The sequence below is a fragment of the Atractosteus spatula genome, chromosome 8, assembly GCF_055471065.1.
Source record: "Atractosteus spatula isolate fAtrSpa1 chromosome 8, fAtrSpa1.hap1, whole genome shotgun sequence".
Taxonomy (NCBI): Eukaryota; Metazoa; Chordata; class Actinopteri; order Semionotiformes; family Lepisosteidae; genus Atractosteus; species Atractosteus spatula.
This window is the reverse complement of record NC_142713.1, coordinates 6,845,759-6,860,657: the sequence shown is the minus strand read 5'-3', so window position 1 is coordinate 6,860,657 and position 14,899 is coordinate 6,845,759. Positions and strand designations below refer to the sequence as shown.

Below are 14,899 nucleotides of genomic sequence, written 5' to 3'. Positions count from 1 at the left end.
AAACAATGTGTCTTTGTTTTCAACATTTTGTATATAGCTGTGAGCTTTCAGGCTACTGCAAAACCGTTGACTTACTACTGCTGATTCTACTCTGAAAGTCATCAGACAGGATTTCTCCTTTACGGGACAGACCCTGTAATATTCTGATCTTCTAAACAATGAACATCAGGTCCAGCTTTCTCAATCTAATTCAAAAAGCATAGGATATTAAAAAACCTGTTCTCTCCATTAGCTCTTTGTTTTAGTGTTGCAGAGCGCGTTCAAGTAGTTTATGATGTCAGTACATTAGTTATCTCCACCTCCTTCTAGATTCAGCTTATGTGGACACACTAGTGTTAAAGGAGAAAAAGAGTACCCGATAAAGACCACAGTTAAGAGCACTGTAGAGGAGTGAGCCCAACAAATCTCTGAACAGTGCTGTGTGTGCCTGCCGTTATTTCTCTGTCTGATTCAGTGTACCACTTGTGTTCTCCAGAAAGAAGAAGATGGAAAACCTTTTTTTGTAGGCTCTGCAGTCCAGTGTTCGTCTCGTCTTAACAATTTTAAGCTACAGTACCTTACTTGGCCTCACGGTCTGTAACTTGATATTACATGTGATAGTGGGCAGTTGAATTCAATAGCTTCTCAGCGGTCCAACTCTGCACTCCTGAAGAGAAACAAGTAAAAAATTCTTTTACATATTTGGGAATATTGCAAATTCGAAGTCTTAAAATGAGAACAAAGGTAATTGACTGTTTATTTATCTATGAGTAGTCCTTGAAGGTGCAAAGCAGAAAAACCTGGTAAAGCAGGAATTTTAAAGCTGAAGTATTAGTGATATACATCGCAATTACAACAGTATAACAATGATATTTTATAACTTCTAATCTATTCTGATTTTTTTTTTGCAATGCTGTAAAATCAGTTTAAGGAGCTACCTGAAATGTACATGAAGTTACAGTGCACAGAAGTAGCTTTGTTGTTATTTTAGAAACTCCCACTGTGCGTGTACTAAGATCTGATTGCGTGATACAACATTTATGCAGCACTGATCTTGACTTAGGGATATATTTGGAAATATTCTGATATCAAAGTTTCTCCTTTAATTATTTTAATTACTGTATGAGCAGTGAAGGAGTTGGAGCACTTCTTCAGCTGCTGGGGATATATAAGGAAGAGAAAGATGAACAGTACAGACTAAATGACATTCCTGTCCTCTGTCTCCACATAGTCTGCAGTTGCTATACTGTTTACTGCTGTACAAATAAATCTGGGAGACACTCTGTGGCAGTTTTGTATTTTGCAAAGGGCACTATAGCAAATATAACTGGCACAGTCTGCCCCTGCTGTCATCACAGTATTATCATTTGTAAAACAAACTGGGATATTCCACATCTGTATTTATATAATACTGTAGGAAGTATTGTAGCTAAACAGGGTTGTGTAGACTTGGGACTTGTTTTGTTTCTGTTATGGGGTGATTCTTTTTCTATCTGCGTAATACAATCTCATTATCCTAAATTACAGCACCGTACAGACGTTGAGAGAAATCTGTGTGTAGGTATTCTCCGAGATAAAGTATACAAGCTTGCTATCTGCCTTTTAGATTTCATTTGCAAATCATATTTCACTGAATGTGAAACCATTAAAAAAAATCACCAAGAAACATTCAGCATTTCTTTGCTGAGCTGTGGTATCCTGTACAGTATCTTGACCATTAGAAAATGCTGATCCTGTGCTTTATGCCTTAAATGAAGGTGAATGCTTTTTAGCCAGTAAGGTACTGAAAATCATTCCAAATCAACTTCTATACAGTAATACAATTTTAAGTGTAAAACCGACCTGAATACCTTGGTTAAATAAACATTATTAAATCACCATACTCTTAATTACATTGTCATTTAGGATTAAAGTATACATGTCACACAGCAAAATATATCCAAGTACGTGGCTGTTCTTTAGTTTTATCTGATTTTTTTTTTTAAAGTAAGAAGTCTACAAATATAATACATGTAAGATGCTGTTAAAAGTAACTGCCTGTGAGATTGTGATGTCAATCCTGTACATATAGAGACAAAAAAAGTCCTACATTGTCCCCAAAAAAAGTATATTCTTTCTAAGACCTTCTGTCTGTTGTTTCTTTTTCATCTTCTGGAGCTTGGTTCTGAATGATTTATTCATCTCGGGAAGTAGGAACATACGAGTCTTGCTAGCGAGTGAAGTACGGGGTATTTCCTCCCCTGCAGCTAACAGCAGGTCAATGGTGTCAGGCTGGCTTATGCTAGTTAAAATGCATCAGTTAAGGCGAATCACATTTGCATATGTAAATCATTTGAAATCGAGCTCCAGGGTTTAAAAACTTGTGCAGGAGAGACGGAATACAGAAATGACAGAGGAAGCTGAGGTGTAAGTAAAGAGATCTGAAACATAATCAAAACAGGTGAGTTGCCTTTATGACTCTATTGTCTGTATTGGCCATCCCTCCTACCTTTCCTAATGTTTCCCTATATTCTTCTGTATTAATGCTTCTTATATTCATAGCAGTTTGATTCTTTTGTTCGTCTGGTGAATCTCTCACCTCCCAGCTCAGTGACACACACTTACTCAGACGGAGGTGAAGTCTCCTATGCCAAAAGGCCAGCCCCCTGATGCAGGATGCAGGATGCAGGATAATGCAATGACAGCCATTTGCCTTTGGGATTTCCTTGGAAAATATGTCACCGTTGTAACAGGCTCAGCTAAACTTTGTCTCTTACATCTCTCAGAAATGAAGCTGATGTATTTCAGAATGAAGCAAAGTAAAAAGCTAGGTTATAGTGCCTTCAGAGTTAATACTTAAGAAGCCATATGCCTTTTTTGTGGTTGTCAGAAATTAGGAGTTTGTTGCTAGTCATGTTTATTTTAAGGTTAAGCATTTAAGGTTAAAGGACCCAGAAAACCATCATATACCCCTTTTTAAATAAGTTTACTAAATGGTGTGACGTGTTGTTTTTGCAGTTAAATCTTAGGATTTAAAAGGAGCTGGGAGATTTTAAAAACAAAGGAGGAAAAATGCAACTCTCCTCCAACCTACTGTAATTAATGGTCAGACTGTAGAAATTGTCACAACTACAAGTACTTTTTTTCTCAGTAAACTGAGCTATCTCAAGGTTGATAGGACCATACAAACACTTTTCTACACGTCTTGTATTGAAAGTGCCTTACATACTGTCTCACTTGCTGGTTTGGTAACAGTACCATTGATTGTAACAGGCTGGAAAAACTAGTCAAAATAAGTAGGAAATTAATTGTGGCAAATCAAATCACCTAAAATATCCTCTACGAACAGAGGGTGGCAAAGAAAGCAAAGTGTTTTATAGATTGTGTCTCTCATCCCGACCATAGAAAGTTCACACTTTTCCAGTCCAGGTGTAATACTAATAGACACAGAAAATCTTTCATCCCCCCCCTGCAATATCTCTTTTGAACAATGTATCGTAACTATCTTCTCCCTTATCTTGCTGTAGCACTATTGCACTGACTTCTTGCTTGGTAAAATTGTGTCTGTCATTGTGTGGTTATGTTGGGAGAGTGCTGTAAAACTTAATTTCCCCAATGGGACAGTAAAGCTTGAATTGAATTGTTAGACAACATAAAAGTGCCTCATTCTTCAAGGGTAACTGCTTGAAGTTGCACACAGATTTAACATGTTTTCTTTAAAGGCTGTTTTTTTGTTCTCTGCTGTGTTTGCAACATTTTTGTTTAAATTAAAAGAGAGGGTAAAATGTACAGTACGTTCATTCAGATATAGAAACGTTGCACATACAGTAGTGAAATAATCTCAGAAAATGTGAGGTATTTTCTGTTTTGCCTTCTGCATTTGTGATGCAGGTGGAAGGTGTGCCTTGTCACTCAAGAGTCACAGTAAAATCTCCAGTCACCCTCTGATAAAAAGCTAAGAACACTGAGTACCTCGTTGAAATGAACTGTGCATCTTAATAACGACAGCTGTCTTATGGACCGTATTTGCTTGTGGCACATGGGACAAATCACTGGTTTAAATGAGGACAATGAACTTGTGAAGAGCTCTTTGTGGTAAACGTACTGTAGCTAAAAGTGCTATTAACAGGAAACAAAATGAATACAGCGAATTTCACTTTCACAAGAGCAGAGCGGGAATTCAAAATGACCCATCTCTCCCTCCTAACTGGCACTCCCAGGGTGCTTTCTAATTGTGTTTTTTTTCCACACAATATGTCTAAAGAAAAACGAACCGAAGGTCGTTAAATGCAATTTTCCAATTGGCGTCGCAACAGACTACCATCGTGTGACAAATCTAGCTAATGAGGGAGCCTCTCCCTGCCCTCTACCTATGTTCCAACTTCTGTACTCAGCATTCACACCTCTGTGTGGTCTCGTTTATGTATTGTGACGAAAGCTCCAGGTTCGGGGTCGCCACTGTGGGAAATTACGGGCTGTAGATGACGATACAAGGTCACCGACGGTTTTATTACAGTAAGGAGTGCTAATCACAGAGGCAGAGAGAGAAGGTGCAGGCATCCACTGCATGCAGAGGAGGAATTCATGTTGTTTATTTTAGCTGATTGCTATAAATTGTGATTATAAGTTGTGATTACTGTTTTTTCGTTTAGTTGATTAATGTCAATTTAAATTAATGTAAAGCCAATGCATTAGTACTTCAATTTTCTTATAAGGGAAAGTTACTCATGTTTTTTAACCATACATGCTGTATACTATAGTACATTATGCGATAGTATAGGGTCGGGTCTTGGTTATTTGTGAATTTGGCTACTTGTGACGGTTTTCTGCACCGAACCCTACTGTATTGTCATTTTTAAAGGTTATTTTTGATTTTTTTAAATAGTTGGTTAGGTTTGGGTGACTTGCGAGGCCCTTATGATCTTACAGAGCTACTGCATCGCTTCTCTGGCGCAGTGGGTCTCCTATTTAAAAAAATGAATCTGAAAAGTTTGCGTGTACTTCTCTCCTCTTCCCTTTCTCAAGGTCCTAAGGGTAAAAGCCAAGCTTCTGAGCAGCTGGGGGACGAGGCAATAAAAAGAAAACCCATCGATGAGGCAAAAAATAAAAACAAGCTGAGCCGTTCTGTCGTCACGCGAATGTGTGTCAGGTTTTAGTGCTTCGAACTGAAACAAATATTTTGCAAGTCTTGTTCCATTCTCCTTCCCCAGGCTGATATTTTAACACGTTTTTTATCTGAAAGATGAATACAGCACAACAGCCCACGATTGCAAAAACTTCGATGATTAGAAATAAGCACTCTTTGGGAATTGCAGTGATTCTCGTACCTTGAGAAGGGTTCTTTGATTCCGTTTACATAAGCACTGTGATTTGCTCCTTATCTTGGGTAACTGTATGGCGAAGGAACAAAAATAAAGTCTTAATTGTCCTTTTCCACATGCAGGGCATATAAAACCATAGAGGAAGATGACCTGAAGTTTCCATTAATATACGGGGAAGGGAAAAAGGTAAGGCCAGCATTTGTCGACTGAGTGGTGCTTGTTTGACCTTGCATTGCTCACAGAAATTCAAGCACTAGCGCTTGTGTGTGCTCTCAGTTCTGTCAGCCCCAAGGAGACCTGTGTCATCCAGCCATTTTCTAACCACTTTATCCAATACAGAGTCATGAGGGAGCCAGAGCCTATCCTGGCAAGCAATGGGTACAAGGGATGCCAGTCCATCATAGAGCACACACAGACACAGATGCTCACACCAGAGCCAATTTTCCTTAACCTACCAGCATGTCTTTGGACTGCTGGGAGGAAACCACATAAACAGAAGGAAACCCACACAAACATGTGGAGAGCATACAAATTCCATGCAGACAGCACCCCAGCCATTGAACCCAGGTCCCCAGCTCTGCAAGGCAGCACTTCTGACCACCACGCCACTGTATCGCCCTTAGATCTGTGTCAGTCTCTTGAAATCTTTCCTTTTGCAGTGCAACATCAGAGGAGGTAGTCTCGGGAACTCTCCTGCAGGTGAATCATGAAGCCTGCCTCAATTGACGTGGAACGGGGCGTTTCAAATAACAGTGTCGCTCGTTCAGAACGCCTGGGGCTGTGATTGCAGGGCCGTTTAGAATCGTTCATATATCACACGTGTGGCTCGGCTTGAACACATGAGGTTAAGCCTTCTTGATGCAGTTGGAAAAAGTATGTCGGTTGTTGGAGGAGAAAATGGAATTTGTGGTGTTGTGAAAAATGCCTTTTCTAACACTGAGAGCTATTTAAGGAAAGTACCATTCTGCCCCCCCTAAAGATTTCCATTGGATTGTAATCTTTGGCATCACTTTGCAGGGAGAGATACAGTCTAGTTGAATTCCAGCACACATCAAAAGCCTGGTAAAGGGTCTGCTGTGCTAATCAGAGAACCATAAATCCCAAGACGCTGCCTCTTCGGTTCCTGAGGAGTGAGAGTACTTTGAACACTCAGTCAAGGATCTGCCAAGAATACTGATTACAGCTACCCTCCCCCCCCCTTTCTGAGATCTGCTCTGTTCAAATAAGCAATTTTGGCACAGATGACATGAGAATCTCAGAATCAAGCACACACAGGGATTTAACACAAGCACAGCAGTATCTGCAAGGTTACCCTTGAACATTGCGCATGGCCCGACACATTCATGCTCATGCAGATTAATCATAATGTTTGACCAGCTCTGGAAAAATTCTGTGAACACTGGTTTAGTCCACTTTGGGTGCTCATATTAATATGGCAGCAGAGGAGAACAAAAATGAGTACAAATGTGGAAAGGATAATCTGGGATGAGGACTTATAACTATGCTGTATAGGAGCATAAACAATTCCACTAAAGTAGACTGCAATCTTGGAATAATTTAATGTATTATTTCTCACTTGCTTTTTCTGGATTTTGCCAACATTTGGATCGTATTCTTAATATTTTGTCTCCGTAAGTCTCATAAGCGTGTTTTAAGGGACGTTGTATACATCGGCAGGCATCTGGGTTAAGCAGACGATTGGAGTGAATTGGTCTCTGGACATTTGCACCTATATTAGCGAGAATAAGAATTTAACAGAAGGAAACAAAGAACTGGTGCAGTCTAGAACCCCCCCTCCTCCAAAAGAAACCTCTATATCATCCTCAGCTGCAGACGTACCAAGTGCAACTGACGAGCAGCGAGCAGTCGGAATTGTTGAGATTTCCTGTCTTCGCAGGCTCGTGTCATGGCCACCATCGGAGTCACGAGAGGCCTCGGGGACCACGACCTCAAGGTGCACGACTCCAACATCTACATCAAGCCGTTCCTCTCCTGCTGTCCTGAGGTACGGCTGCCCAGTCCCCTTTTCCCGAGGGTGCGAGGATGCGCCTCTTTATTCAAATAGTGATGGGAGCGTGGAACAAACTCTCCCAAACAGGCTAGATGGCCTCTTCACCTTTGTTATCTTTCTTGTGCTCTTACTGTATATTCACAGGGCAATAATTTATTGACCAGGGTGACGGGAAACTTGTTTCAAAATGACACATCTCTCCTTCCTAGCTGTCAGTCCCAGAGTGCTTTCCAGTTGTGTTTTTTTTTACACAATATGTTGTCTTAAATACTCCACATAATTAAAGGGGAACTGCAGTCCCAAGTCTCAGATCCGGTTATTAAATTGCAGTAGCCAAATTAATTCATTGCCGGCATAGACAAATGTTGTATAAATTTTGAATTAAGCACAAAATTGTGAACTTCCTGAAATTACTGTAAGTCACCATGTTGTCGCAAACCCCTGGACTCACCAGGGTTGAGAGCAAGAGTTTGTGAGAAGGGGCCCTTCCTGCTCACTAGTCACTGTACTGACTATTGTAATGGGATGTACGAGCAAATAAGTGCAGGTTGTGCAGCAGACATTTTGCCGCAGAAATGTTCCAGCATGATCTGCATGCAGAGTTAACAAGTAGCATTTGTTGGCAAAACTGTCTCGAAGTCGAGAGCAATATTTCTATTGAATTAAAAGAGTGTAAACAAATACACTTGTTTACATTGTAATTGGGCCACTTCACCTCACCGGAAGTTTTGCTGGCTCGTTCTGATTCACAGAATATGGCGCTGTGCATACCTGGAAATTGAGTCTATTTTGAGATGTAAATGGGAAGTTTTACACATTACTGTGTACATTTTGCTTTCATCAGTGTTGATTCTTTCTATCCTCGAAATATAAACATAGTGTTGCAGTTCCCCAGCTAATTTTCTACATAAATAAGTATCCTACTCTAAGTATCTTTGGTTGATGCTTTAAAGGACTTAATAAGGATTTGTTTCAGAATAACTGGACCAGCTACTCAGGTCTGTGTAGCCTGTGATGTCTTAAAGGTGGGCGGATTGGACAAATCCTTACTCATTCTTAATCCTTATCCTCATTCTTCCCCGTGTTGCAATTGCAGGACGAAGCCATGAGCGTAGATGTGAAAAACACCAAACTGGTGATTGCAGATCGGGTGGTGACAGTCGTGCATAAGCATTCCATTTTTTTTTTGCATTACTAGTGACGCATACACACAGTTTTCAAGTGAATATTTTTAAGCTAAACCTGAAATCTACAATAGAATGCTTTGTGAGGAAAGAGAAGATCAATTTCAGCAAAAGCTGGCAAGACAAAAGGCTGCAAAGTTAAAAACTAAGAACTATATTAAATAAGGCTGTGTTACAAAAACAAATAAACTTAGGTTTAACTGCTATTTCCTTGCTCCTGTTCAGGTGACAAAGTTTTCTTTGAACGCAGGTAAATAGCAGTTGAGCAAAACTATTCTTTATTTCTGCATTCGAATCCTCCATTAGCACTTTATAAGCGAGTCTGTGCACAGATAATGTGGCCAGCTCCTGTTTACAGGACACTTGTATTTTGAAACTCAATGCGTGAAGCTGTTCTTACACTTGCACGTGCGAGTATTGATATGCAATTGGTTTATGAAGTTCTCCAATTATGACGTTGCTGGGTTTTTTTACCTTTTGTTTTAGTACTGTAAAGGACAGTTAATCCCATATTGGCAAAAGCTGAAAAAAAAACGCCTCTGCCTACAGCATCAGAACCCATTTCACAGCACTGTGAGCTTGAATTCAACCCCGATAACATGCGTCGAAGAGCACAGCGGGGAAAAGAGACAGAGGCTCTTGGCTAATCAAGTCACACCAGTCTCTCAGACAGGAGCAGGCAGGAGCTGCCTCTGTCTTCACACTGGCACTCAACCTCCACTTCATCAGCTCTGCATTGCAGGGGTGTGTGGAGGGGGGGAGGGGGCAAAATGGCCTTTTTCCCCCACACGTGTGTTTCTGTGAGAAGATCACTGACGTGGCCCAGGTTCTGTGACAAAATGTGCTTCAACAAAGGTAAAATATGAATAGTGCCACATTTGAAAATGAGTTCTTCTGAGACATCTTTGAATTTTTTAAAAGAAATTGAGGAGATTTGAAGGAAGCAAAATTTTTTGTTTGAGTTTTCTCTGGATATTTCTTTCTAGTGTGCGTACTTGAGTATGACAAATAAAACTAAAATATTCAAACTTGAGGCCCAGGGGGTTACTTTCAATTCAAGCCCTCGACCAGGCCTGTACTGTCTATACTTTCCAAGATAATTAAAGATGTGTAAGAGCACATCCTTCCAGGTGGAAATAGCCCAATTCACAAAGGTAAAATAAAAAGTACTTTTTAAATAGTGCTTTTGAGGCATTGTTAGTAAATGTTCCTTTTTAAAGAACATCAGGGAGACTTGAAGGGAGCAAATCTAGTGAGTTTTCCTTCTTTCTTAGTTGAACCTGAAAAGCATCTTTTCCAGACACAGAACTGGAGAGGATACCCTCACCCCAACCCTCTGCCTGACTGACCCTCTGAAAATACTGTTGAAATGCTGTTTCTGCCGAACCATTTGTGTATCTTTTCCTTGTGAATAGTTGAACAAATTCATTTCATTTTGATCTCTTGGGAGATGACTGAAGCCACAGGCTTTTGAGACAGGGGATTAAAGCATGCCTGTGAAGACGTTATTAATGCTGTAGGAAAGAAGCATGCTTCTCCTCTGAGGAGAAGATACAAGGCTCTCTTTGCAAACTGAATTCTACTTCTCCAATACATATTCCTTTTTCAGTATCATTGCTGTTTAAATCATGCCATTGCGCTTGAACTGCAAAAATAAACCCAGTACATTAAAAGAAACTTCACTTAAAAAACACATTAAAGATGTTTAGTGTCATATTTAGATGACCACGTGACTAGCTAGATATTAACCAGGACACTTTGAGACAGGATAGGAAATTAAAATTGACTTTAAATTAAAAGACATTACTGTGTAAATTCAGCATTACTCGTTTGCTGAGATAGAAATTGATGATTATTGCCCATACCAAGTGAGTGTGTGATGCTGATCAGCTGTTCATTATTACTATCATCAATCTGACCATGTCACGGATTCGTTCGTAGGAGTATCTTCACAACATATTTTATGTTGACCAAACCTAGTCACTTTGTCATGTTTTGTAAGTGTAAAAACAGTTATTAAATAAATGGCATGAATACTTTGAATTTTTACCTCTGTGCTGGTGTTTAATCAGCCGAACTGAGTTTAGCAAAGGCGTGATGCTGAAGGTTACACATCAGAGTAGTTTAATATATACACAGCGTCCCAGTAGATGGAGTCAAATGGTCATGAGTAAGTACAGTATTTGCATTTCAACAGTATTTTCAGAGGGTCAGTCAGGCAGAGGGTTGGGGTGAGGGTGTCCTCTCCAGTTCTGTGTCTGGAAAAGATGCTTTTCAGGTTCAACTAGGAAAGAAGGAAAACTCACTAGATTTGCTCCCTTCAAGTCTCCCTGATAGTTGCTCACTGAATCACAGCCTTTCAGGAGAAAACCTCAGAGCCCAGCCCATCGGAAACTACGCTAGTCGAGTGCTTCATTGTGTTTTGTAGCATTTTTCTTAATTTTACAAGCCCTTATACAGATTGCACAAGTGAAGACAAAATGATCTTTAGACTCCACGTATTGATCTATATAGGTCTATGGAAAATTAGATAACGTGCATGAAATATCCAACATCTGGTAATAGCTAATGAAAGAGCCCTGCAGCCAACGAATTTAAAATGATGGAAATTTTGGTGCAGTGTAATTCGCTTTTTTCCCCAATTAAGCCCCAAGGTATGACTGACTATGTTCTCAGAAAATGCGTTTTATTACCGCTGAGAATGGGCTTGCCAGAATTTCATTGCTGGGCGTATCCACAGATGTCAAGTAACAGCTTGTCACTGAAGTGCATATCTTCAGTGTAGCTGTTCTACCAGGTAGGTCAAAGATCTGTTTCACTTCAGCATCACTGTGTGGTTGACAGAGAATGGGCTGGGACAGTTGGGACCAACACTGTCTAGTAATTTAAAAAAACGTTCTAAAAGACAAAAAGAATCCTGTGACTGCATATCACTTCAGTAGGCAGATTCTGCTATACAACTTGCAGTGGGGGTTAGAAGACTTCAGAAGATTTCACACCGATAAAAAGGCCCTACATAAAATGATCTTCCCCCATCTGATTCCACTGTTCCTCCTCTTGTTCCAGGTGAAAGTTTACAACCTCACAGAGTACGAGCACGGAGCGGACGACGTCCTGGTGCTGGCTACAGATGGGTTGTGGGATGTGCTGTCCAATGAGGACGTGGCTGAGGCCGTCACCAACTTCCTGGCAAACTGCGATCCCGACGATCAGCACAGGCATGTCTTTTTAAATAGTTGTTGACCGTTAAATCTGAAAAGCACAGGAACGAAAGTGCAGCCTCTCCAGGTTGTCATGCAGTTCCCTTACTGCATCAAAAGTCGACACACCCTCATTGAAATGTCAGCTTTTGTCGATCTAAAGGCTGGAATCGAGACAAATCATGCCAGACCTTTTTTTCACCTTTAATAAGATCTTGTAACCAACCATATTTAGGTAAAAAAATGGATCGTTTTTAAGAAAAATTACTGAAACTAAAAAAACATTTTTAAGTCGTGTTTGATGCATTTATCGTGGAACTTCACATGAAGTAAAGGCTGACATTTCCGTGAATAGAGTTATATTCTTGGAGTTATTTTGAATAGGTTATTAATAGTGTGATTTATGTAGTACAATCAGGTCTTAATGGGTCTATAAATTGTATCCAGGTTAAAGAGCACTCAACCCTTCTGACTGTAATATGAGAGAAAATGATTCTTCCCAATGTATAATGGCAATCCTTTTCCATTATACAAATCCATCCATTTTCTAAACGTTTTTTCCAATTCAGGGTTGTGGGGCCAGAGCCTATTCCAGGGCAGGGTACAGACTGGGCAGGACGCCAGTCCATCACAGGGCACACACACTCACACCAGGGCCAATTTTCCCAGAAGCCAGTTAATGTCTTTGGACTGTGGGAAGAATTTAGAGCACTTGGGGGAAACACACAAGGAGGGAGAACATGCAAACTCCACACAGACAGCACCCCAGGAATTGAACCCAGGGCCCCAGTGCTGTGAGGCAGCAATACTAACCACTGCGCCACCATGCTGTGCCAGACAGGTATCATTGGATCGATTCGTTTTATTTTTTCCACACAGTTAATATTACCATAGATGACTCAAGTATTGATTCATGATGTTAAACATATTCCTCTTCTTTCATCAGTTCACACTCAGACCAGATCGGTTTACACTGGACCAGTTTCCAGTTTAGTAACGGGGACACTATGAGACAATGAGACGTAAAACCGAGGTCCTGACTCTCTGGGGTCATTAAAAAATCCCAGGGCGTTTCTCGAAAAGAGTAGGGGTGCATCCCTGGCGTCCTGGCCAAATTTCCCCCTGGCCCTTACCAATCATGGCCTCCTAATAATCCCCATCTATGAACTGGCTTCATCACTCTGTTCTCCTCCCCACCGAGAGCTGGTGTGTGGTGAATGTTCTGACGCACTATGGCTGCAGAAAAGCACTATATAGTGTAAGGAATTGATGATTACTATTATTATTATTACATGGTGAAAGCAAGTACTCACCAGTGGCCATTGCCAGTGTTTAATTGTGCCCCTGGCAGCCTGACAGTTCCATTGTTTTATACAAGGAATGTACAAAAGAAAAGATCACGAGTGACAAATCCTGAAGTTCTCCACAGAGCTTCGGTAAAATTACCTGGACAAGAAACACTCGACATAGCCCAGTTTCAGCCGCAGCGGGTGAAACATGCCAGATTTTGGATTGTCAGCTGCAGAATGCAATAAGAATAAAGATAAGAACTGCTGTAGACTTGTTTGCAGTAAGGTCACAGCTAAAATGGAGAAACCTTGTAACGCCGTTGTGAGCTGAACTTCGCTGCTCATTGCAGTTGCATTGTATTTTCAGACTAAACCAATTACACACCAAAGACAAGCTATTCAAGTTAATTAGACCCATTCCGTCTGCATTCAAGTTTTTAGCTGTTTTTATCCAAATATTTACTTATGTTACATTTTATGCATAATTTATTAAAATGTGTTACCGCTTCTCTCCTCTATACATCCAGTTTCTAACCACTTTACGTGGTTCAAGGTAGTGGGGGAGCCAGAGCCTATCCCAGCAAGCCATGGGCACAAGGCAGGGTACACCCTGGACAGGAAGCCAGTCCACTGCAGGGAACACACAGACACAGACATGCACACACTCACACCAGGGCCAATTTTTCCAGAAGCCAATTAATCTGGGAAGAACCCAGAGCCCCTGGAGCTAGTTAAAATCACATCTAAATTAATTGTGTTGTGTGTGATTCTCTTATATTTTAATATTAAGGAGATTTGTTATGTTAACAGTCAACTTGATATGTGTCACTAGTATTAGGTAGTACAGTCCTGGTGGTTCAAAAGTTAAAGCTCTTAAGCTAGCTGTCTTTACAAAGGACTTGGCACTTTACACTGGGAGTTACCCAGAACACCCGCCTGGAAGATCCCAGTCCAGGTTTTTCAGTTTTCCGATTTTAGACCGAATTCTATAAAAAGCTGGGAAGATGGCCTTGTCAACTTTTTGTAGAAGCTTTGCCATCTATAGCTCCAGGGTTTGAGTCCTGTAAGTGTGACTGGAGGCGTCTTTCACTAAAAAAAAGTAAAAAACTCAAAACAGAACTTGCCATGGACAGAAACAGGCAGCTCGGCTGTCTGGAATACAAGCAGGCCTCGGAAAAAATGAATTCAGATTCTGAATTCAACCGTCGGGCGCTCGGGCCTGTTAGTCTGCCTGCTCTCCTTTCGCACGCTGTAATAAAATGAAACTCTGTTTTCCGGCGGCCACAGGTACACGCTGGCAGCTCAGGACCTGGTGATGAGAGCTCGAGGAGTGCTGAAGGACAGGGGCTGGAGGATCTCCAATGACAGGCTGGGGTCGGGAGATGACATCTCAGTCTACATCATTCCTCTGATGCACGGGAACAGGCAGCAGTAGGAGCCAACAGGATTGGCTGTAGCCTCAGTCAGGTACACAGGTGTTTGGGGTGGTGGGTGGGGGGGCAGTGTCAGCCCATCCTCAGCCTCCCTATGAGCTTCATTCAATGCTGTAAAGTTCTAATAATGCAAAATCAAGTAAACCCCCTTTGGTAGGGTGCAGTAAGCGCAAAATTGTACAAGCTTCTCTCATGAGGGAGACCTCAGGATTCCTAAGTTTCCTTTCACGAACACTGGATTGCACCAGTCCGACGTTTCATCCACTTGGAAGGGCCCGGTTCAGATTTTTCAGTTATTTTTTCCCAGTGACAAAAGAAGCGAGGAATTTGGGTAATTTGTTTTTGTTCCAAAGCTTTGAACCATTCCACCCAGTTTGACGTCCAGTCCAGCTTTGTGTTTCGGATTTGATTTGATTTTTTCTGTCTGGCCTCACAAGGGATGTGTTAATGTACCAAATCCACCCGGTTTTTAGTTGTGATTTTCTTTATGGCAGGAAATAGCT

The 14,899-nt window shown here is 41.0% G+C and overlaps 1 protein-coding gene across 1 annotated transcript in view; it reads left to right on the top strand.

Moving 5' to 3' along the window:
- The window catches only part of ppm1h (protein phosphatase, Mg2+/Mn2+ dependent, 1H), a 71,221-nt gene extending 59,504 nt beyond the window's left edge, over positions 1 to 11,717 (top strand). The window contains exons 7-9 of the mRNA XM_088923607.1: positions 5,402 to 5,465; positions 7,177 to 7,284; positions 11,541 to 11,717. Coding sequence (XP_088779733.1) covers positions 5,402 to 5,465; positions 7,177 to 7,284; positions 11,541 to 11,717 — 349 coding nt within the window. The remainder of the gene's footprint in view (positions 1 to 5,401; positions 5,466 to 7,176; positions 7,285 to 11,540) is intronic.
- Positions 11,718 to 14,899: the final 3,182 nt, after the last annotated feature.